Source organism: Taurulus bubalis (genome assembly GCF_910589615.1).
Source record: "Taurulus bubalis genome assembly, chromosome: 1".
Classification (NCBI taxonomy): domain Eukaryota; kingdom Metazoa; phylum Chordata; class Actinopteri; order Perciformes; family Cottidae; genus Taurulus; species Taurulus bubalis.
The window spans coordinates 33296366-33321171 of record NC_136589.1 but is presented as its reverse complement, the minus strand read 5'-3'; the positions used below and the strand labels follow the sequence as shown (position 1 = coordinate 33321171).

General features: G+C 43.1%; 2 protein-coding genes across 2 annotated transcripts in view; both read left to right on the top strand.

Moving 5' to 3' along the window:
- The window catches only part of gpc5c (glypican 5c), a gene marked incomplete at both ends in the record, with an annotated part of 87571 nt that extends 86244 nt beyond the window's left edge, over positions 1–1327 (top strand). Inside the window, one exon of the mRNA XM_079227444.1 lies at positions 1140–1327. Coding sequence (XP_079083570.1) covers positions 1140–1327 — 188 coding nt within the window. The remainder of the gene's footprint in view (positions 1–1139) is intronic.
- A 17326-nt stretch (positions 1328–18653) lies between these two features.
- gpc1b (glypican 1b) overlaps positions 18654–24806 on the top strand; it is a gene marked incomplete at both ends in the record, with an annotated part of 56818 nt that continues 50665 nt past the window's right edge. The window contains one exon of the mRNA XM_079227366.1: positions 18654–18816. Coding sequence (XP_079083492.1) covers positions 18654–18816 — 163 coding nt within the window. The remainder of the gene's footprint in view (positions 18817–24806) is intronic.

Sequence of the window (24806 nt, the reverse complement as noted above, 5' to 3'; positions counted from 1 at the left end):
CATTCACCTCTGTCTCAATTTGATTCTTCCTCTATTCCATCCCGTCCCTAGAAACTTACACAAGTCCTGCAGAGCTGTAACTCCCACACGTGGGGCGCAAACTACAAGTACGACACTTGTACGGTTTTAGTGATGCAAGTTAACTTTATTGCCAACTGAGAGCATGTGGTGCACTTTGCTGTGCTGATGGTGCTAATCTGTCTCATTGATTCATATAGCGGGGCAGAGCTGGGTCCGGTTGGGATCCCATGAAGAGGAGTGGGAAGAAGGATGGGTAGTGAGCAGAGTCATTTCCTTTTGATTTTTAGAGACATCAACACAATGTCACATCCCAGTGGGAAGTGAGGTAAAGAGATGGACGAGTTGTGTTCGGTGTTAGGGTGATGATGACGTTTGAGAGAGACTGGGAGAGCAGTGAGGTGTATGGACATGAGTGAAGTCCTCTTTAACGAATGGATTTCACCAATGTCAGCAGAAAAGCGTTTGTGTGTGTAACTCCATGTGTGTGTTTGCAGGGACTGTGATTAAAATGGGTGCTTAATGTCGGCCCTACCCTCATCAACCTGATTTATCTCTGATTGGCAGTAATGACACAGTTCGGGCTGTCCATTATCTGCTGCTGGAGATTAGACACCCAGTCAGTCCTCCATCATACAGTATGTGTGATGATGATGATGACACTGGGAGTTCAGTTTTTATTTAGCCGTGTCCCACGGGGCAGATAAACACAGTGTGTCGCGGCACAGGTTTGTTGTGTACAACTTGGACAAACAGATATACATGTGAATTGGTTGCTGAACAGTGTCAATGCATTTCTGAAATGTTTTAAAGCACTCTTCAAAATAAATGATTGATGCTTTTGACTGAAACACCCACAGCTGTGCTTCTTCTCATTTACAAAATGGATTCTCTTTGAATGTAACAGACATAATCATACTTAATTGTTCATGTCTGATTGTTTTTGAAAACCCTTGAGATGGGATGGTGGGAATGGTGATTGGATGATGATAAGCCCCTTATATACAGTTTTACAAGCCCAAAGGACTCTGAACATTAAAGAGGATTATCATGATTACAGTGATGAGCCAAACCATTCATCTCTGTCTGCTTCTCTCTTCCCCTTCCTCTGTCTCTTACAGCGCACACAGACACCTCAAGTGAAGGAAAGTCCATAGGGAGACAGCCCGGAAGTGACAGCCCACGTGAGACCCCTTCCAAGCCCCCCGCAGTGAAGGTGATAGGAGGCTCGCCATCTGCCAGCTGGGCCCGGCCCTGGAGCCTCGCACTGCTCTTTGCTGCACTTTGCCTGCAGTGGACCCTGTTCTGATGCCAGTGCCCTCTGTGAATCCCGCACTGCCCCCTGCTTCCTTTTAGGAACCACATACATGCACAGAGACACACATATAATTTACAAAGCATCATTACTCCTGTCCTCAACTTACTTGGATGGATGGTAATGCAGAGGAAACAACAATGGCAAACAAGACAAGGCATGGAAGAGAAGAGGACAACGTTGTAGGAGATTGTAGACGCAGGGCTCTTGCAGGCACCTGTTGCCCTGCAGCATCACCAATGTGTTTTTTTTCACAAGCTAATCGTATGCACGCTCATCTACAAAGATTAGACTGCTTCTTCTTGGCTGTGTCGATGCTAGACAATTGTGTATACAGACACCAATACAGCCCCACTACTCACACACAAACATACCCTTTGTGGCTGAGAACGGGACCGCATCTTTCAGATTTGACTTAAAAGCGCTTACACATTTACTCACATACACGTTTCACGTGAACAGTACAAATACAGCCATCTTCTTTTTCTGCAGTTGGCTTTTACTTCTCATCACTCATCACGGCCACTGCACCATTTGCCAGTCATGCAGAAGAATTCAGCTCATTTGAAAACTCTACTCATTTTCTTTTTGAGGATTAAGGAATGCATGATAGATTGATAGATCGATCCCAGGTGCCTGGCCCAGAACAGCATATTTGATATACTCTAATGACTGTGTACTTTGGCGGGGATTAGAATGTAATGAGTTCACAGGTAGAGCACTGGCACACTTGCACGACTGAACACATTGCGCAGACAAACTAGGTGTGTATAGTATGTAACTGTATATAAGTGGAAAGATTTGATGGAGTGTATGATGTTCTGATTCAACAAAAAGCTCTTAACTGATTGAGCTCAATGGGGTTATCTTGTATTTTCCCTTTTCTATGAATGAACTGTGCTTGCCTGCTCCACACTAGGTATAAAATAATGCAAAAAAAAAAAATATATTAAGCAGGAATGCACATCATTTTCCAATTTAAAACCATTGACAAAAATGGATACATTTTGGGTGTTTGAACAAAGCCTGTACATTGTTGAATTTACTAATGTTTATTGTGCATCAAGTTTTGTGTGTTTGCTCGTTGAATTGCACATTAACGCATGTATTACCTACCAAGTTATCAGAATTATTATGGTAGGATTAGGCCCTTTTAAGCCTAAAAAAAATCTCAAAAAACTATTTCCTTTTCCAGGACATCTCACGGGACATCAGGTTTTATCTTCCTCACTTAAAGGAGGGCTTGGTACTTGAAATTATAAGGAAAGTTTGGGCTGCAGATGCATCACAAGCAGATTCAACTACAATTTAACACACACAAATACATGAATGTTTTTTTTATACAAAGTTGGGTGCATCTATTGTCCAGTATAGTGGTAGCCCTTATGCAAGTCCCTTTTCTTGAATTTGTCATACATTTTGCCAAATAAGCTCTAATGTCTCTTCACTCACTCTTAAGCAGACCATTCCTTTGAATTCCATCAGAATAAAAGCAAATCCTTCTTGGTTTTAAATGATTCTTCATGGAGCAAAAGGGAAGTTCAACTAACAAACTGTGCGACTGCTACAATGGTTTTCTCTGTATACCTGTTGTCTCTCTTTTGTGAGGAAGGTGTATGTATTGGTACGGAAAAGTACCTGTGTGAATGAGGATGAATGTCAATGCTATGCAGATACTGTATTAAACCTGATTATGCCTAAAATGCAGATACAGTATCTAAGTAAATAGGTCTATACAGTTATATGGGTCTATGTGCAGTGAAATACCTCTTCCATTAACAAGCCTGTATTGTAAACACGTCTTATCCTCCCGCTATAAAGTAACCCACCATTGGCTCTGCCTCAAAGTGGAAGAAGGATGACACGCTTAACTACTTGCATATACATACAATTATACATTAAAGCATTGCAGATAATGGAGGATGGATATTTTAGCTATTTACTGGGCCACATCTTGTGTTCTGTAACCACATTTGTTTAGTTCATATGTTTTCCTCCATGTATGTTTTGTTCATGACTCTTTCATTGCACCCACCGATCACTTACAGTCCTTTACCCTCGCATGTGTATAAATGTACATATTTTAAGTCACTCGTCATTTGTTTGGTGTCTCATTTCCTCTCTTTTGGATCAGTATGATACGATGTAGCTGAGCTCGATTAAAGGTCCTCTTTTTCTTTTCTTGTTTTAATAGCCTCTCCTTTAAAGAGTATCAGTCACAACAGACTCCTAGGAAAATATGTTTATTAAAGGCCCTGCACACCTGTCGCACATACTTATTTTTCCTGATTAGTCCTCTTCCTAGGATTGTGTGGGCTTGTACAGACTGTGCTTGATTGACAGGTGTAGGTGTGCAGGCTATTAAAGATCGCATGCTGACGGTCAGCTCCGTCGGTGTTGGTGACTTTGTCTGGTTCGAAGGAGGAGTTCTGCACCGAAACCCATGCAAATAGGTTGGTGATGTCTTGACACACAAATCTGATCTCATCACTTGCAGATAACAGTGCCGACAGTCTGTCTTCAAGATCTGATTTGAGGAACAAATCCAATTGGCCTCCAGCATTGGATGGTACTACAAAGTATATTTTAGAACTGGAGAACAGGCTATCTGTTTCACTCTGCCTCCAGTCCGTATGCTAAGCTAATCGCCTCCTGGCCCTCTGCTCCATAGTTAGCTCACAGACATGAGGGTCTATACGTGTTACTCTTAGCAAAACAAGTGAGTATGATATCTTCCCAAAAAGTTGAGCTACTTCCAACCAGGACTTAGTAACTATGATTACATTGCTTCCTGACCCTATAAACACACCACCGTTTCATTGACCATACTGGACTGTGAGTTATGAGGGGGTAGGCAGGGCAAGCCGTCTCAGTCTGACCTTCTCTATTTGCATCCAGGAAGCCCCTTGCTAAACATATCGGTCCGTGTTCGTACCAGGAATAGAGGCGGAGGGGAGTGTGAGAGTGCAGAAGACAGGAAAAGGTTTGCTGCTGGAAAGGACAGTCAATCGTGATGACAGCAGTGTCGACAGTGACAGTTTGCTCGCTGACCCATTGGCTGCTCCTGCAGGAGAAAACGTCTATTCATGGGCTATAATTTCCCTGAATTACTCTGTGCTGTCAGCTGCAATGTTAGCATCACTGTTAGCTTATATAGCTCAGCTACCGTTGGACACATTTAGACACAAAGCAAGCACGAAGGGAGCCACTCTTGGTGAGAACAGAAACAGGTTCGTGGGGCGGTGCACTAGCTGCTAGAATACCCACAATGAGTGACGTTATGGCCTAAATTAAGTGTACGTCACGTTTAATGGATTATTTTAGCATTGCCAGGCAAAGCCAAAGGCATCATAAAGACATACAATGGGACAGAGGCAATCCATTTACAGTATAGCTTATATATTGGTCTTCAGGGTAACACTAGTCTTTTTTCCTCCACAGTGATTCTAAAAGCATTTGATGGCAATGTTTCAGGCGACAGTGGCCCTCCAAGTCTCACCACACCTCCCACTGTTTTAGCCATCAGCCTGGGAGCACATAACTAATAGCACTTTCCTGGCTAAAGCACACAATGTCCATGAGCTCCCCTCTCACTCTCTTTGTCTCTCTCACACATACACACACACACATACTTTTGTGAACACCAAGATCATCACAAACACACACCACTGATCTCATTCACACAACCTGTCCCACAGTTCCACTCTTCCAATTGCACGCAGTCTGTATTTGATCCTTGCCTATTTCATGCTTGTTGCTGTGAAACTGAGTGGCTGGCTGCAGACAAGAGCAGGGAGAGGGCTGAGTCCAAGGATATCGTGCATCCTCTTTGCCTGAACTGTAATTGGACTGCATTGTCCCTGCCTGACAAAATCAAAGCCGTCTGTCGTCCTTTAATAACCTCCAGTGACTGACGCAGAAAGCCATGGATGATTTTAAAATATGGACAATAATGGGATAGAAACTCAGACGCTGAAAGTGAGTTAGTCTGAAAATTTCTTTTAACTATGCCTTCTCTCTGAAATTAGATTTGTAAAGACAATGTGATGGGCATGGATGATTCAGTGTATCCTACTGTAGGTACAGACACACACACACACACACACACACACACACACACACACACACACACACACACACACACACACACACACACACACACACACACACACACACACACGTAGCAAGGAGCAGTGTGGTCACTGAGTGTAACTGAGAGTTCCGGGGACCTGAGGTCACAGCTGCTCAGCTGTCTGTCTGGGCTATTTTAAACGGTAGCACACATCAGCGCTTCTGTCCCCCCTGGCTTGGCCAAGTCGACTCCTATACACCCACATGCACATACACACGCACGCATACACACACAAACACACACACACACACACACACACACACACACACACACGTGTATTGTTTTGCGTTAATAAGGAGTCATGATAATTCACACATTTAGAGATCAGTTGCACTGCACACTGTGAAAAACGCCTCAAGATGAATTACTGCACTTTCTAACAGATCTTACCTGAAGTCAACCTGATTGTGCGGTAACAGGGTGACAGCAGTGTAGGCTCACCCCCCCCCCTCCTCAGATTGTCTTACCTTTTCAGCCTGGGGATCAGAGAGACAAGCTTGAACTAGGAGGAGGGAGGCACTGGAAATAGCTTTTCAAAGATGAACAATTGGGTAAAGTAGAGGGGAAACGAAGGGGGACCTGCGGCTCCTATTAACCACAGCGCTCCGTCTTGAGTTTCAAGTCGTCAATTGTATCCATTCCCCTCTGCACAGAGCTCCTCATGCTCTAACAACAGGATAACACAAGCTGTCACTGCCAATTCTCCCTCTGTCACCCTGCTCCGCTGGCCAATTAGCATTATGCTCAATGAGCTCTTGAGCTGACTAATTCGGTCCAATTAAACACATTTTTAACCATCAAGAGGAGCCTCAGGAACAGTGGCAGAGTCTCTAATGCAAGAACTTTTGCTTGATTTCTCCTCCTCGCTGATTGGCCTCACATGTCAAATCTATTTCCCATCATGCACTGTGCTGCTGGCAGAGGGCAGGTAAACAGTGTGGGGAGGTGTTACCCTCCTGTCAGCTTTCATAAGGTTGTTGTCATTTTCTTTCTGGAAAACGGATGTGGTGCAATGCACAACATTTTGTTGCTGACAAAAGACTGACATATAAACAGAAACATGCTTTTACAGTACAAAACATCCACCCATAACAAGAATTCTAAAAGTTTGCACAAGTCGTCCTACACTCAGTAGACAGCTCCCTCTGCGAAGTCATTCTGGATGTGTATGAACAGCATTGAATATGAGCAAAATAATGCAGAACAGTAATTGAAGCTGTGCTTTAATCTTAGATGCTCACGAATCCCAATTTATTCTGCCTGTTTTGAAAGAGAAAAAGAGGCAGACATGAACCACACCACGAGCCAGAGGACTGGACATCTGGACCATTTTCTAACGACTCTTAGGAGACCCAGAGGTGATGAGGTATTCTAAATGTTGCTGCCCACCAGACATTGCACTCCTATATTTCCCTTTCCATGACTCTATCAAGTGAGAGAAAGAAAGAAAGCCTCTTGGAAAGAGCAAGATAGAACATGTGACACATGCCCTGTATCTTTCAACTGTTGGGGCTACAACAGGCCGTTGCTTATTGAGCAATGTTGTGTTCTTATATGCCAGATCCATATATTGTACAAACTAATACAGGCTGTTGGCAGAAGTAAAAAATAAATAAAATGTTTTCCATTAAATTAAGCCAATCATGATCATGCTTGCTGTGTAGTTATGTTTCCTGCCACAAGGAACAGTATTGCACTTGTATGATTTTTTTTTACTACATTTATTAGTAAGACTTTCTGACCATAATGTCCACATTGGAGTGATGTCCGTATATCTTCATCCATTGGAGTACTTTTCCCTTGACTATGCTACTGCAGTGATGATGGTATGGCAAGAGAGAGCGAGTGAGCAACAGATAAATAAACCTGTATATTAGTCCTCATATTGGACTACGTGCACATGGCACAAACAGTCATACTCGTGCACACAAAAGACTCAATGTTATTTCCTGTTCTGTGAAAGAAACACAAGTGCTGGGTGAGGACGAGTTGTCATTTGAACATATTGCGTTTTAATAAGGCTATGCAAAGGGGCCTGAACATTAGTCACCGTGAAACTCTGCTTGTTAGGATAACAGATTAACTATGTCGCCACATGACAATACCCAGCCGGGGAGAAATGTGGCCCCACTAGTTTGAGCCCTTTTCCAATTAGACCAGGGGTCTGCATTGGTGTGTGTGTGTGTGTGTGTGTGTGTGTGTGTGTGTGTGTGTGTGTGTGTGTGTGTGTCACATGTTCAAGGCTGGCCAGCATCTCATGGTGAACTCTTTGTCAGGCTCACTCTGTTTGGCATGCTACAGACAGCCTCCTTCCTCATGTCCCGGAGATGGATGAGCACTGGTGTGAATGTTCCATGGCTCCCTTGGGTGCCATTCCACCTTTCCAACACTCTCTCCTCCTCTCTCCTTTTCTTTCTATCTCTATCAGACTGGAACAGAATACACACATTCTCCTGTATGAGTATTGTATTAGTTGGTCTCTGTTATATACATTTTCAAATATTAAATGTTTTATTATTTCATACCTCCCTTTGACCTGATATCAGTGTGTTGTATTAGCATGAATGTTACACTAATGTTAACTCATTAATTCGTTGGTGTATTTGTATGTGAACATGTTGCCCACATGTGTGTAACTCGGATGAATGAGGGGGGAGGAGCTTCATTGATTAGCTCTGATTACGGATTCAGAGACACCTGCTGATGTCCAACGCTGCAGTTCAAGAGAGAGGGGAAATCAATTCTGCAGGGCCACAAGGCCTTCACCCTCATACATAATAACACACATCCTCCATTCCTCATACCAGACGGGATTTGGATTACATTGATGACACTAAAAACACATTCCTTGTTGACTCCACTACTGTTGGGCCAACAGTATTTTTATTTTTTTATGGTTGACCTGGGACAGTACAACCTGGATAAGACATGACTGTGCAGGCATATTTTTTTAGGTATTTTTCTAGTGGTTGATAGTTATACTTTAAGTATAAAAGTATCATATGTAATATTCAGGGTAAGTTTCATCAATCATCATCATCATCATCATCTTTAATATGACACACATTTCCCGAATGCCTTAATGGTTTATAATGATACAAATGTCATACATCAGAGACATTTATGCAATTAAATGGTTTATAGTCGCTGTTTTTATTTGTAAATGAATAACCAAAATGTCTTTGTTGGATGTTAAGTTTAACTAACTAAGTTTAACATGCTTGGACAATCCCAGATTACGCATTGAAAAATTATTAATGACATGGCTTGTTATTTTCGTTACCCAGTACAGTCTCACATCCGCACATCACATGTTCTGTAGAAATACAAATATTAAAACAGGCGATGCATATTCAAAGAGCAGTATTGCATCAACAGCTAGCCTGACGTTAGCTCCGGTATCTGCATGCAGCCTTTCTGCTCTAAGTGGGGTACCGGAGTTCTGATTCTGTTCACTTTAAGGACTCTGAAGCGAGCTTCACCCCAGAACAATTTTTCGGACTATTTTTCTTTCTTTTCTTTCCTATTCTTTTATTTCTTCTTACCGGTCACTCCCCTGCACACTTCATATCTAAACACTCATGCCACTTAATATAAACTTTAACTTAAACACATATGTCACTTTAACTTTAACATACACGTACATTAACATTATCTGTTTGTCTGAGCATCCATCCATCCATCCATTATCAGCCGCTTATCCGGGGTCGGGTCGCGGTGGCAGCAGGTTCAGCAGGCCGACCCAGGCTTCCCTCTCACCCGCAACACTTTCCAGCTCATTCTGGGGGATCCCGAGGCGTTCCAAGGCCAGCCGGGAGATATAATCCCTCCAGCGTGTCCTTGGTCTTCCCCGGGGTCTCCTACCAGGTGGACGTGCCTGGAAAACCTCTAATGGGAGGCGTCCAGGAGGCATCCTGACTAGATGCCCGAACCACCTCAGCTGACTCCTTTTGACACGAAGGAGCAGCGGCTCGACTCCAAGCTCCCTCCTGATGTCCGAGCTCCTTACCCTATCTCTAAGGCTGAGCCCGGCCACCCTACAGAGGAAGCTCATTTCGGCCGCTTGTATCCGAGACCTCGTTCTTTCGGTCACGACCCAGAGTTCGTGACCATAGGTGAGGGTTGGAACGTAGACCGACCAGTAAATGGAGAGCTTCGCCTTCCGGCTCAGCTCCCTCTTTACCAAGACGGACCGGTACAGCGCCTGTTTTACTGCTGCAGCCGCACCGATCCGTCTGTCGATCTCCCGCTCCACCTTACCCTCACTCGTGAACAAGACCCCGAGATACTTGAACTCCTTCGCTTGGGGTAGGCAGTTTGTCCCCACCTGGAGGGAGCAATCCACCGGTTTCCGGCAGAGCACCATGGCCTCAGATTTGGAGGCGCTAACTCTCATCCCTGCCGCTTCACACTCGGCTGCAAAACTCGGTTCAAATCGGTTTGTCTGAGCACTTTATCTTTATCTTATACTTGATTTAAATATCACTGTTGTTGTTGTTGTTGTTGTCGTTGATTGTTGTCTGTCTCGTCTAACGTCTCATGTCTAATGTACGCACCTTCCGCCTAGAAAAATTCCTTGTTTGTGGAAACATTCCTGGCAAATAAACGTATTCTGATTCTGATTCTGATTAACAGTTTCTGAATGCAGGGTTACCATTAGCTAACATTAGCAGAAGATGCCGGTAAGACAACCGGAGATACCGGGAGTCTTATTTTCTCCTCATTTTCCGAAGGCTAGCCGCCTCCCACACCTATAAACTCTGCACCGAGCTAACAGGAAGTTACCTGGCAGGTCTCTCCTCAACACAGAAGACCAAACTGATACTAGACATGCATCAATCTAAGGGGAAGACCGCAGACATGGTGACCCTTAAATTGCCAAAGTGACTAGTTTAGGAACTAATAACGGCAATTACGGACTTTGTCATTGCAAGCCAGTATCAGTAACTGGTTCTTAAGTAATGCTAATTATAGTTCATATTACGATATTTTAATCAACGCTGACAATTTGACTTCATAGGAGGGAAACCACACATGTGATTAATAACAGTGATTGCATAATAAACCAGGCCCTGGGCCCGATTATTGTGAATGCTGGTTCACTGGCATGGCTTACTGGGATACTTAGATGCAATGGAGCCATTGTTAATGCTATAAATTACACAGTCTGTGCTTAACTTCTGTTACAAGTCAAAATGTCTGCTGTTTTAAAACTTGCTCAGGGAGCAGGGAGCATGGTGTAGATTTATCACCAAAAAAAGTCAATTTTGAATACAATTAATTCAACTTGAGCTGAATTTTGTTAGGGGGAAAACAAGTATCCAAAGGCTCCAGTCTATACATGTATTCAAAATACAAAAACGGAAAATAGTTTGACCGGATAATGATCCAAAAGGAATGTTATTTGAGTAAATGTGAGTGTTGGAGACTTTGTACAGACACTCTAATCAAATGCTGCTTTCAAATAGTCTTTTCATATAATAATAACAGCCTCTTATGTCCCGATAAAAAAAAAACTCACTATAGGCACCTTGTAAAACATGCAGCACTTATCGCTACAAGTACATGCTACGCACACCCGTGTTACATTTGCTGCTGTAAATAATGCACCCGTCCAGAGAGTCTTTTACATCAGTGAGCACACAGCATGCCATTTTCCCACTTTGCATGGCAGGAAATGTACGCACAGCATTACAGCTTCGTTTGGGAACCCAACCAAAGACAGGCTGTTTCTTAGCCGACAGCTTTACAGGCATGATTTGTTTTATAATCCAGTTTACAACGCCATACGAGGGGAGTGCTGAGAGAGCCATCCGTAAATTCCCCATTTAGCAGCTTCACTCTGATCTGAGAGGGCCGATGGAAAAGGCTTCAGACCAAAACATGCCAGTACGAAAGCTGGGCAGCGCTCTCAAAAGTGGGTTGTATATAACAGCTTGTAAAAGCTGGCAGTTTATATCAGTGGTAAGAATTAATACTCAGAGTCGCTTAATGTATTTGTGTCTGGTGATCAAACGGAGTCAGTACTCATGCATTTCACTTTTTACACATTCTCTCTCATTAAAAATAAATTGGAGAAGTGTGAGGAGGAGGATAGATGTGATTAAAGTGCCTCTGTAGAGGGGAGGGCTGAGGAATGTTGAAGGAATGTGTGGATATTCTAAAGTATCAGTGGGAAAATAATGAACGTCTCCTTATGGGGGGCTGAGAACCACACAGAGACGTGGCCTCCCACTGTTTCCAAGGTCCACTTGAAGGGAGATGCTGCCAATCTGTAGGAAGATCTGCCTCAGAACCACATGAAAACACGAGGAAAGTTGAGGTTAGTTGACTCTGGACACTCGCGTGCATAAAAATTCAGATTAGACTTGTGGCCAGTTTAAGTGTTTTAATTTCTGTTATAATACCAAGGTCGCTGTCAAGGTTGCTCTCAGGAAAATATTTTCCACCAAGCGTATTATTTCCGTTGCATAGGACATGGAATTTACCATCGTGATTGTAATTATTATATTGCTAAACGTATTTATGCTACGCAAACAATTACTGTCACGAGAGTTGGTCATCTTAGTCTTTCGGACTTTATGAGTTTTCACAGCAAGAGGCAGACAAGGAGAGTGGTTAATGTATCCTCTCAGACATATGACAAATAGAGGGGGTGAAATATGTATATGAGAGCAGCATGCAGGCAAATTAACAGAGTAGTTGGATGAAGTTGGTGCAGGAATGAGGAGGTGCCACCGCTGGTCCACCATTGTATGTGAGAGACAGATATCAATTATTTATTTGATTCATCACAGTCAGTGTTCCCTCTAAGTGAGTCAGTGAGCCATCTGCGCAATAATAAGATCTTTGATGTGACGTGTCGAGTCTTCTTGGCCAATCAGCGTCCCGTTTCTCGACATGCGCTCTCTGTACCTCTGCTAGCGCTCTGCCTCCGTTAGCACCCCCGCTGTCCTCCGGGCGCCAGGAGTGAAGCTCGCCTAGAGCGCCACATGAGCTCGGGCCGGCGCTGTTTAGGCTCCTCTTGGCGGGCCCTGCTCCAGCAGTTATAGGCTACCATGGCGAAAAGAAAGGCAGAGCAGGCGCCCCAGAAAAAGGTCTGCCTAACGTTCAAACATGAGGGGCTAGATGAAATAGTCCAAACTGACACAGGTAGGATGAAACTTTCAGACATATTTAAATATGAAGAATATGAAGTTATTAAATTGTTTATATAGGCTACCTTTAGGAAAAATGACACCATGTCAATTTAATAGGCCTATAATCATTAGCATTTTTCTTTCAATGCAGTTCCACTTAAATGTTGTACCTGCTGAGAAATGACTAAACACCTTTGATACTTTTATTTTTTTATATATATCATTATCAGTCATAACAAGTGAACCAGTCATAACCTCCCCTTATTGAAGTTCAACAAAGATCCTTTAAGTTCAACTAAACTGACTGGTAAAACACCATCATTAAAATGTTCCCAAAGTCCAGCCATTATAAAGGATATTGAATAAATATCAGAAAACAAAAAATTTGCTTAGTGCTGAAAAAAAATAGAGGGAACATTGATCACAGTTCTCTTGTTTGATAAGTCTACATAAAGGATACACTAAATATTAAAACACTGCATTCAGTGGCCATCATTTGCATGCCCTCCTCTCCGCTCCATCCTGTGGTCATTTCTTCGGAAGTAGTTTGGGGTGTTTTGGGATTTCCGCATATTGTAAGATGTACCTTTTAGATTTCTTCTCCTCCTGTGCTCATGCTTAGAGACGGTTGGAATGTACACCGATTACTCAACAGAAAAGACACCAGGATGCCCACAGAGACATGCAAAAGCACAACGCAACACACCACATGGGGCATTTCTCATCCACGACCGCACCTGCTCGCAAGAGCGACCCCAAGATTTCAAGGATCGTTTCCACTTTGAATGAATAATCACTCCCTGCTACTTTTCCCCCCCAAACTCACTTCTCTGCCATTGTCCCTATGTCATCCATCATCATATTCTCTCCCTCCTTATCTTGCCTCATAAGCTCCCACCAGTTTCCCTCGCTATTTCTCATTTTCCTCGACAATAATATCTGTCTACCTTTTGCACTAACCATCAAAATGTCGCCTTTTTTCTGTCATCATCTGTCTCTGGCAGCCGGGGAGGGCAATGCGTGTGGAGATATGCAGATCTACTATTTGTGGAGGCTGTGTTTGCACAGACAGACACTGGGTAAATGGGATCAGGGGAAGATGGAGCATCTTCAAATGGCAAACAGGCGAGAAGAGAAGGCAGTCGTTAAAGCAACTCTGAATTTAAGTTTTACGCCTGACTGCGTTTAAACAGTAGCAATGAAGCCATGTCCATATGTTCTCATGAGGCCAAGATGGGAAGGGGAAGAAAGAAGAGCGTACGAGAGAGAAAACAGTTACGAAATGGACTGAAGAAAAGAGGCAATAAACGAGAAAAGGGAAGAGATAGACCCGGTGAGTAATGTGTACACACTCGAGCTCTCCGGAGAATGTGCTGAACTCAGGCTAATGGTTGACATTAAAACCCAGAATCAATGGTATCTGTAAGAGCCCAGGATGAGACTGGTTTTAGGCAGAGGACACAATGATCTCCCTCTAAAGGCTGATTACATCTCTTGAAACAGCACACTGATATTTACATAGAAACCCTGCTGATGCCCGGCAGTGGGCCTTGTAAGCTGGCCAATCCTGCTGCTCCCTCCCTGCCTCACTGTGTGTGTGTGTGTGTGTGTGTGTGTGTGTGTGTGTGTGTGTGTGTGTGTGTGTGTGTGTGTGTGTCTTTTATCAGATCTGGCTGTACCCTGCTTTTTTAGTCATTAATGCCTTCATAAAACTGTACTTGTGGGTTTGATGGGTAAGAGCACTCTTTACTCTGTACTTCATTTCAATGCCACAGTATTAAAATTATTTAAAAAATCAGTTTCTCCATTTTCATGGGGTTACATGAGCTTCAATAGATAAACTATAGTGAGATTGCATGTCTCTAAATATGTTTGTATAACTGTAGAAATCACATGTAAACATAGATGAACACAGGCAGAATGCTTTTATGTCAAATTGCTTTACAGTTTTTGACAGGAATGAATCATATAGGCTTTTGCTGTCATCACCTCAATGTGTTTGCATCTGCTTTTGCCGTCCCTTTCCAAGCACGATTTATTCAAAATGGGAACAAAAGTGCAACTACATTGTCCAAATCTAGAAGTGGATTAATTTCTATTTAACAATAAGTTTCCAGTCTTCCAACATATCCTGCAGCTGCTTCACAATAAAGGCATTCCAGAGGCTTGGGGGAGGTGTTCTGTTGTTTGGAACAATATTCAATACAGCAGCAGGTTTCCAAATTATTCTGATTGCACAAAAAAAGAGATACATTTAGAAAACACTGAGATCTCTAGTTTGACAGCAGTGAATCAGCGCAATCAGCAATTAATCAGTCAGTGCTACATTTGAGTGACCTGCTGAGTTTGTTTGTCTTGTGAATATTTTCACATGAAAAAATACACAAGAATCCTAGACTTTACGTCTCCTGATGCCTGCAAAGAATAGAAACACAATAATCAATGCGTTAAGTCTTATTTTGCAGAATCAGATTAATAAGTCATACTTATTATATTGTAAGGCTATGTTCAGACTGCAGGCACAAGTGGTCCAAATGTGTTTTGTTTGCACATCATTGTGACTCAGATTATGAATATTTTCTTTCATTATAGTGTGAATGTGACCTCAGTCTGCGCAGTCGTATCAATTCAATCAATGTATGCAATTGTACGCATTATTATGAAATGTGGGAGTCATAATTGCGCGATTTTTCCCTGACTGTAGATGGACATTTGTAACAATTATGTGCCGGTGGGAGTCACTCTGTGAATACAAATATGGAAGACAGCTGCCTAGCCTCTAGTCCATACCAGTGGAATAGTCACTGCCCTAGAGTTGAGAAAGAGTTGACTGAGCTTATCCGGTTTGGCTTAGTGTATTAAACATACACATTTCTAGAGTGCAGGATCCCACAATGGTAAAGTTAATGGAGCATTTAGAAATAAAGGACTGTGTTGTATTGACATTCTCTTCCATCTATCTGCTTTGTAACTAAGTGTTTTTGCCTGAAAGGAGTGATAGAATATCTGTCGTATTTATGCATAGAAGCAATGTCATTTTCACTCAAAAAGCTCATCACGCCCTGGCCACATAATTACTGCATGTGTACACTAAACTGACAGTTGCTTAGTTGTATGGTCTCTCACCCCGTACTCTCCTCTCCCTTTGCTACCACTCTGCCTCCCTTCTTTTGCTCTCCCTGGTCTCCCCCACTTCCCCCAGCATCCTGCTCCTCATTAGAAGGCCTTTCATGGCCAGAGCCAATAAAACTTCAATGGGAGGCAGACTGGAGAAAACATGGCTGTTCTGTGGCTTTACTGAGCGTTAATTACATGATCTCCGCAGCAGACAGTGGAGGGCCAATCAGTTTCTTCAGCAGCCTTGCCGACCTATGGCCACATGTGAGACACAGACAGACACATAAACCTGTGTTTCACACACACACACACACACACACACACACACACACACACACACACACACACACACACACACACACACACACACACACACACACACACACACACACTAACTACTTCAGCCACAGAATAAATGTGCACAGACACACATCCTCCCAATGGGCATAAAGGTACACAAAGCCATATATAATACCGACAGACATTTCATTACATGCACGCACACTTTGAGGCCACTAGACTTATTAACCTCTGGCCACATGTGTCTAACTGGCCGATGTTCCCCCACAGCAACAAGACAAACCGAAGTGGTTTCTGCCTGCCGCGCGGCACCATTACACGATTCTCAACTTCAGCAGAGAAACCGCAATACCGTTGTGCCAGATTTGGCCAAGCACACATGCACAGGATGCAAATGAGCGAGACACTTGACATTGCAGAATGGAGGTGTAATTCATGCCTGCTCATTTCAGAGCTGTAATAATGGAGAGCCAGAGTAGCCATTTGTCTGTTAGTGATATGTGAGATGTTGTCCTCTTTGTTTGGACTCATCCAGTCATGGGGAACAGACTAATTATAGAGTAACATGTCCTAATGTATTCATAAACAATGTCTGCCTTGATAAAAAAGGATGATTCTGAGGTAGGAAATGACTGCTCTTGCCATGTGGCTCACTCCTTCTCTCTTGTCTTTTCTCCTTTCTGTCTTTTGCTTCTTACATTTGTAAGTCTGTCGAGTGACGGCTGGTTATTTAAGGCCGCACTTGAGTTTTTCCATGTGTCACTGTGATAATGTGTGGTGGCATCTCCTTCCGCAAACAATCCTTAAAAAGCATCTCCCACAGGAGTGACACCATCAAACACTGTCTAATTCAATTTCACACACTGAGAAGACTAAAGAGAATATTTTAAATGAGTGCGCTGGATGCTTCTACACAACTAGACTGACTATAGGGTATAAGCCACAGTTTCTGGTGGGTTTCTAATGTCACATGAAATGTGTAGCTCTTTTTACTGAACTTATGACTATTTGTGTTCATGTGCATAGCTATTAGAGAATTTAAAGACCTTTAAACTCAGTTGTTGCATGAGGGTTCCAACCTGAACTGGATGAACTTTCTCCTCACTCAAAAAGAAAGAGGAGGGGGCAAAACACATTCGTTATGGACATATTGCAGCCATTGACCATGACAAGGCCATGGCTTACTGGATCTGGATCTTGGAACCATATTGCTGATCCCATTAGAAGTAATGAATGAACTGAAAAAATTCCAAGTATGTATAAAATGTGGCCTGCTTTATAAACATAGCATTTCCATTAGAGATGTAAGAAGAAATATAAATGGATCTGGCCAAACCGAGCCAATAAGGAAAACAAGAAAAGGCACTGGTTAGTAAAAGAAAAAAAGAGGCACAACTGCAGCTATGCAGAAGACAGCAACACACCTGTAACCGTCCCACTGAAGGTGAGCCTATAGTTTAAATACACGTACAGAAACTTAGATAATGAAGGCATTCAGCTGGTGACAACTGTAAGCTGACAACTGCACCGGGCGGGTAGCGACTTGTCGTCCAATTGCACTGAGAGGAGTGATGAAGTAAAGTGGAGGAGAGGACCGGTATTGGTGTGGGTGCCTTGGGTCGAGGGCCCGCCCACAGTTCACCTGTGACACCTGGCTGGTGGAGCTGTCAGGACGCGTAGAGAGCGCATTCTTTCCCTGAGAGCCAGACCACCTTATGAGACACCACCACTATGGGCCTCCGCACACAGACTGACACAACACAATAATGCACGTTTCCAAAATCAAACCCCACGATTCAAACCTGTCAGTATTGTTATTCACAAACGTCTAAAAATAATATTTAGTTGAGACGGAATGAAAACGGAGCAGGAACACGAGACCTCATATAGCTCTCTCTCTCTCTCTCTCTCTCTCTCTCTCTCTCTCTCTCTCTCTCTCTCTCTCTCTCTCTCTCTCTCTCTCGCCTCCTCCTCATACCACAGAGTGGCAGCGCTGGCATAGCATCGTTCAGAATATCCTGAGCCGGGACCGAGCTGCGATAGCTGCCGCCTGAGCGCACCTCCTCACTGGGATCCCTCCGGTTCCCTCGTAGCCGGTAGGCGTGCGGCGACAGAACCTGGCTGCTCAGCGTCAGCGCCATATACCGTCCTATTTTCTGACACGACCTAAATGATTTCCGCTGGAAACGCGTCACCTAATTATTTCATCTCTTGTCTCCTGTCTAGGTGAACTAAAAAAAAATACAAATACAAAATAAAAAAAACAACAGTGGAGAGAGGAGAAACCGCACTCGTCCTGCGCACAGCGTGAGACGATCCAGCCGTTTGGGAAAAAAATAACAAAGCTACTGTCCTGTCCACATCGGCCCGACAGGAGCGGGAAGAGACGGGACCTCTGCGCTGTGAAGAGTCTCTCCCCGTGCCGTGCAGCAGTGCGCGGAGAGCAGCCACAGACTCAGCAGACGCACTCAAAGCGCAGGAGGGATCTCGGAAGGTGGAGGATATTTTACGCACAGCAGCACTCTGGTAGCCCCGTTTGACACGCGGCCACTTACTGGGAGTCTCCTGCTCCGTTTGGGACTCAACACAGTCGCTTCGCCTCTTGGTCGGATTTGCACTTGACTAAATCCACATGATGGATTCCTTCATCCTAGCGGCTCTGGCAGTGTGCTCTCTAACGGCACCAGCCTATGGGGACAAAGGGACCAGCAAAGCTCGCAGTTGTTCGGATATCAGGCAGTTTTATAGCGGCAAAGGATTCGCTCTGGATGGTGTCCCTCAGTCTGAAATATCAGGTAAGCCCCTTCGAGATACGCCTGCTGCGGTCATGGTGTGCGCACTATTTCTTTGGAGCAAAATCTTTACCTCTGAGCCCAAACGCACTTTCAGGACCATGTACCTGTCCGAACGTGGCACAACATTTTGCTTAAATCATGCCATGTTAAACTGTGAAGCCCCGTATAGTTGCTACAGTATAACTAACTCATTGCCACTGAGAACCATAATCTCTCTGCAAGTCCCTCAAGGAATGTTAGTCTATTTTGAGGCCAAAGTCGCACCTGCAGTAGCACCATTTTGTGTGTGTGTGTGTGTGTGTGTGTGTGTGTGTGTGTGTGTGTGTGTGTGTGTGTGTGTGTGTGTGTGTGTGTGTGTGTGTGTGTGTGTGTGTGTGTAAGTGTTGGTGTGTGTATGACCTATCTTGGAGAAATGTTTGTGTGCATTTGGTTCACAAACCGCACACCAATGCAGTTTGCACACATCACTGCAGGGAACTGTTACTTCAAAATAGGTCTTGTTTCCCAGGAACTTAAAAGGATGTATTTTTATATTTTGCTTTGTTGTGAGAGCAAACCCAGTTTCTATCTTTATACCTTTTTAAACCTGTAGACACACACATTTCACGTCACATGGTAAATGAAGGGACTCTAGCTCTGAAACACTGCTTTGAAAAGACATTAAGACAGTACAGACATGTCACAGTCACTCTGGCTTTTCCATCCCTCATCAGAAATGTCCTTTCAAATTCCCCCACACGTGACATTTTTAGAAACACATATGCAGGAGCAACACCTTGCCTTCTGTTGTCGTTTTTTTTCCAGTTTCCCTTTCACTCAAAACTAAGCTGCTCCACTCCTCAATCTTTCCTCTTCTCTAAAATCAGTGTGGTCTTTGTGTGCGTAATTCTTCCCATATCGAATGCCTGACAGTCACTTGACCATGGGGCTGTGACTGCACAAATATGCTGCTCACTGTGTCGTTCATGGTCTGATGTCAGACAGTCACAAGCCTCTCCGGCGTTCAGATGATTACACGTGTGCCTCCTCTGGAATTCAGTGCAAGGCTTTCACACACATGAACTCGCACACATGCAGTTTATTGCAATTTCAGGTTCTACAGTTACTGCATTGTGCATGCATGGACAAGACAGGAGACTGTGGCCGTGCATGCTTACAGAACCACTCTACCGTGCACACTTTCAAAGGAAATATAAATGAGACTTGCATATTTCTTTTATTTACTGCCCCAAAACTGTCAAATTAATGAATGTGACAAACTGTTTTTTTTTCTCCAAAAGTTAAGATCAGAAAGTACAACCTTAATATTTAAAGTAATCTACATATTTTATCAAGATGAAATGAAGAAAAGAGCGTGGATGTGCACAGTGATTCTCCCTGTTACATTGCCAGAGTCCCTCCCAATCTGATAACATACTCCTGTTCCTCGAAAAGCCCCTGCAGACTGCGTCAGCCACCTTCTCTGTTTCGTCCAATTCATTTTCCACAGCGCTACACGACTGTGACAGTAGATAAACTCTTCCCTCCTGTGAAGACAGAGGTGTTTGTCCATTAGCGCAGGCCGAATGGCTCTGAGACATACAAGGGTGACTTTCTGTAGTATTCACCTGAAGGTCACTCACTCCAAAAGGTAGAAACGGATCTATTTCCTGAAAGCGCATGGGCTCCCACACAGGCTGCTGAAAGAGCATTGTGTCTTGACAGAAATAGCATAACCCGCGGCTTATACATTCCGATTTGAGGTGTTTCTTCGTGACCATCGAGAGATGCCTTTAAGATGCATAAAAATGGAGCATTAAGAGTGTGCTTATGAGGAACATGATACCCAACGCAAGGCCGCTGAGTTGATCTTTCCCAGTGATCGCCCTGATAGGATAGGAGAGATTATGAGATTTGAGGGTGGGGCGGTAATGTGATGAAACTGTTAGCTCATGTCATGACGCCATAGATCTTAAGGCAGTGAGGGCCAAGAAATAACTGGACACTTCTAATTTAATTGATTGACCATACTGAATAAATCATTTGACATAATTAACGCCAGCCTCGATCCCTTAGAAATCCCCTTTTCTTCCAAATGTCTGCAATCCATAATGCTTTAAAGATAAAAATCTGTCTTGTCATGATACCACCTATTCCTCTTGTTTCAATCAATGATGTGGAGCTTACTTAAGTCTGGGGGTCAATGCATTCTCAATAAGAGACAATAAGGGAGTGAGACAGACACTAGTGCTAGGAAGAGATATATAGAGAACTGAGAGTGAGAAACAGAGATGCAGAAGTGGATGGCAGAAAGAGAGATTGAGGGAAGGGCAGATTTGGCTTTGATTATATTCCTCCCTGTGTCCCCGTCTCTTGGCTCTCAAGCATAAATAATCTGCTCCAGTCTGGCATATTTAACATCTTAGTAAAGTATGGAAGCTTTTAATGTATGCCTAGTATGGGCCACCTGATATTTGCAGAATGATATTTCTTCGTGAGGCACCAGGGCTTGATTAACTTGGTGTATTGTCTGCACCTGACTCAAAGTCACACGCCGAGAACATCACCTCGATTTAGTCTGGGAGGACATTGAGAGACAGCTGCATCCCAACTGTAAAAATGATGTCCAGTCGCAGCTCTGTCAAATCATTTTCAATGCCACTGCACAATAAATGAGATACAATATCGCAGCACACAAAGCAGCGACTGTAGTCATGCACGATATTAAAGTGAGTTTTTAGATGCACCAAACGTGTATAATCAATCATGGAGATAACGTCTAGACGAGGTCTGCAAGTAATATGGCCTTTAAAGTTATTAATTATTAGAGTTTGGTTTTCAGAAATATACTTTTGACTTGAATATCTCTGCTCTTTACATTTAAATGAGGTTCTTTTATGAATGTGTGCGGTACACATCCCACAACACAGTCCCTGTTTGATTATGCTCAGTCAGCAGTAAAAGAAGATTCCTAGATATTGCCACATTGATACACCTCATATAACAACTTGGATAGTCTCCTGTTGTTAAATACTTTGCCCTAGAAAGCCAAGCACAAGAAAGCTATTGAGTTAAGGTTGGTGAGCTGTTTGATATTGAACAGTGTCAGCCGAGCAGCAATATAAAAGGATGCATCACAAGTAAGTGATCACACTGGCATCATCACAGTAATGTGATGATGCCAGTGTCACTTTGTCCAATGTAGTTATTTTTGGGAAAAGCTTTTCTTTTTTTTCTTGGTATTTATCCAAAATAGATGTTTTCATTTTCCGGGGCTCACCTGTCTACTCCCTGTCCCACCATTACGGCCGTGATGACTTATCGGTTTGCCTTTCAGGGGATGACACCCCTCATCCCTCTGTTTCTCTCTCTCATCGGCTCCTAAAGAGAGAGGCGCCAGACACTCTTTGAAAGCAGCTGGCAGCCAATGAGTGTTAGATACTCCATGACATATAAGTCTAAACAAAGACACAAGCTGCATGAGACATCTGGAGGAAGGCTGGTAACATTTTGGTATGGCATTGGCTTTTCCCATGCTGTATTTGTGTTGTTGTTGATTGCCGGTTGCTACAGGCCGACCGTGGGCCGCTCGGTGCTCTGAAGTGTCATCTCTAACCAGTGTTTGGCAAATGATACAGTGGGGCTGTTGATCATCGCCTGCTAGGAACTGTTATTGACTAAAGACCGGCTTGTGGCTGGAAATATGGGCCGATCGGTATGGCAACCAGCAGAGAAAAAGTATGTGAATCTTTTGAACACAGCAGCTTGACTTTAATTAAAACATCTTGAAATGTAAAAGTAGCGTTGTCGCTAAAACAAAGCATGTGTTTTCACACACTGGGTAGGACATTCTCCCGGGGCAACTGGTTCACCTAAGAGACTGTGGGTAGCAATAAGATCATGGCTGCTAGTGTGCTAGCCGCCCCCCTACACCACTTTCCGGACAGAGGTTAAATGGAGGAGTCCACTGCCAGAATAAAATATAGCTGCAAAAACCAAACAACAAAAATATGGATGAACCATATTCATTTAAAATCTGTATTTCAATCTCAATGCACCCAACTCTCAGAATCTGCAATATCTGCAAACCAGAGGGCACCTACTTAAATGTGTTCATGGTCCGGAGCAAAGTGTAGACCATGTCCAATGTTGTATGTATTTAAGCCCTTAATCTCTGTGGACATACTTATACATATATCTTCCACCAGTTGCTGTTAGCTTAAGACCCTCCAGTTGCCCTGTGAGGCTACTTGACCTGCGGTGGCACCTCATTCTTGTCCCCTCAGCAATGTACTCTCATGCCAGTTAGGATTATAAAAAAAAATCTCTTCAGTATTCTCAATTATTTACGAACCTGTTAGTAACGTTCGCTGTGAACAGTGTCACCAAGCTGAATGGTTAGTTTCTTTGCTTGTGCATTCTGATAATGAAACTACACTTCATAGCAGCAGGCATTGACACTTAATTGGTGTCCCTGTTCAATGAGGCATGCTGAAAAAAATCCCACCCAACTGGCCTTGAACTTGGGATGTTCCAATTACATGGTCATCTTAAACCCCCGAGGCAGCAAGACAGCCCAGCCTGGGTCATTTTTCTGTAAAAGGAAGTCTCACTAGGTCGGACACCAAAGAGATTTTTCTAACCCTAACATGGTAGGAATCTGAGTTGAATACTGTTACATGAACATACTAGATTCACCAGAAATAGGTCAAATAAATATGTGACTTTCATAGATTAGTCACTATATTATTATCTGTTTTTTCACAAAATACATATGTCTACTTTCACAAAACACTCACACTTTCAAAGAAGAGACACTGATTTTCATTAATTTAGTCTTTATTTTGACAGCAACAATACTAAAACAATTTCAGATCAAACAGTGCCATTACAAAATTAAAAAAGCCAAATGTGAGGAGCATGAAATAAGAAAAATGATCCTATGCAACATTAATACATGATGGTCTACAATGGAAACAAGAACAAAATTGTCACAAATACACAGCAATAACATAATAATAATATAAAAACTAAACAAAATGATTCCACAACAATAATAACCGAAACACCATGTATGTGAGATTCAAACAATTTAGTTTAGTAACTCATGAAATAAAATCAACTTTTGGTATGTCTGATGTTAGTTGATACATAGTAAACCTACAAGTGTGACAACAAAACAGTGTATATATTTGTTCATGACAAACGAAGTTCGGTGTGCTATTCAAAATTACATTTTGCATGAATAACAGAACACCAGCCTTAAATGTAGCCTCCCATCGTTTATACATCCCACACACATCAGCACGGAGTGAACAATGGTAGACCGATCTGGCTGCTCTGTTCTTTGCAATTAGAAGTTGCTGTTGTTAAGACGCTCCGCAGCTACATGGATGATTGGATGCCTATTTAGCGACACTCTTAATTAAATTATACATTTCCAAATTGCACACTGGCTGTATGTCAGACTGACACAAGCACACTTAAACACATAAAGCCAGCAATGTTACATATATATTTTTAAAAAGGGCCAGACCAAACATTACCATGAATAGTGTGTGTGTGTGTGTGTGTGTGTGTGTGTGTGTGTGTGTGTGTGTGTGTCATCATTGTAGCTGTCCTATTCTTATTCTCCATAATGGTGGATAACTAATTGATCGCACTGAATCACATATTTGCGCCTTGTGAATGGAACTCATTAGCCGATTTGGAGATAAGAGCGTCGAGGCTTCTTTGAAGGTTGCCGTCATCTTAAAGCCCCATGCATCTGTTGGTCTTCCTCGACAGGCAGATTAAAGCAACAGCAACAGTTGTTTCTGTAACGCAGTGTGCAGGCTCATAACCCTGCTGCAGTTTACAGTGTGTGAATCCCTGCATCTGGGCTCCTGTCTGTGCCTGTACAAATGCGTACTGTATCCGTATGTGTTTGTGAGTGTGCATGTGTCTTTGTGTGTGTGTGTGTGTGTGTGTGTGTGTGTGTGTGTGTGTGTGTGTGTGTGTGTGTGCTTTCC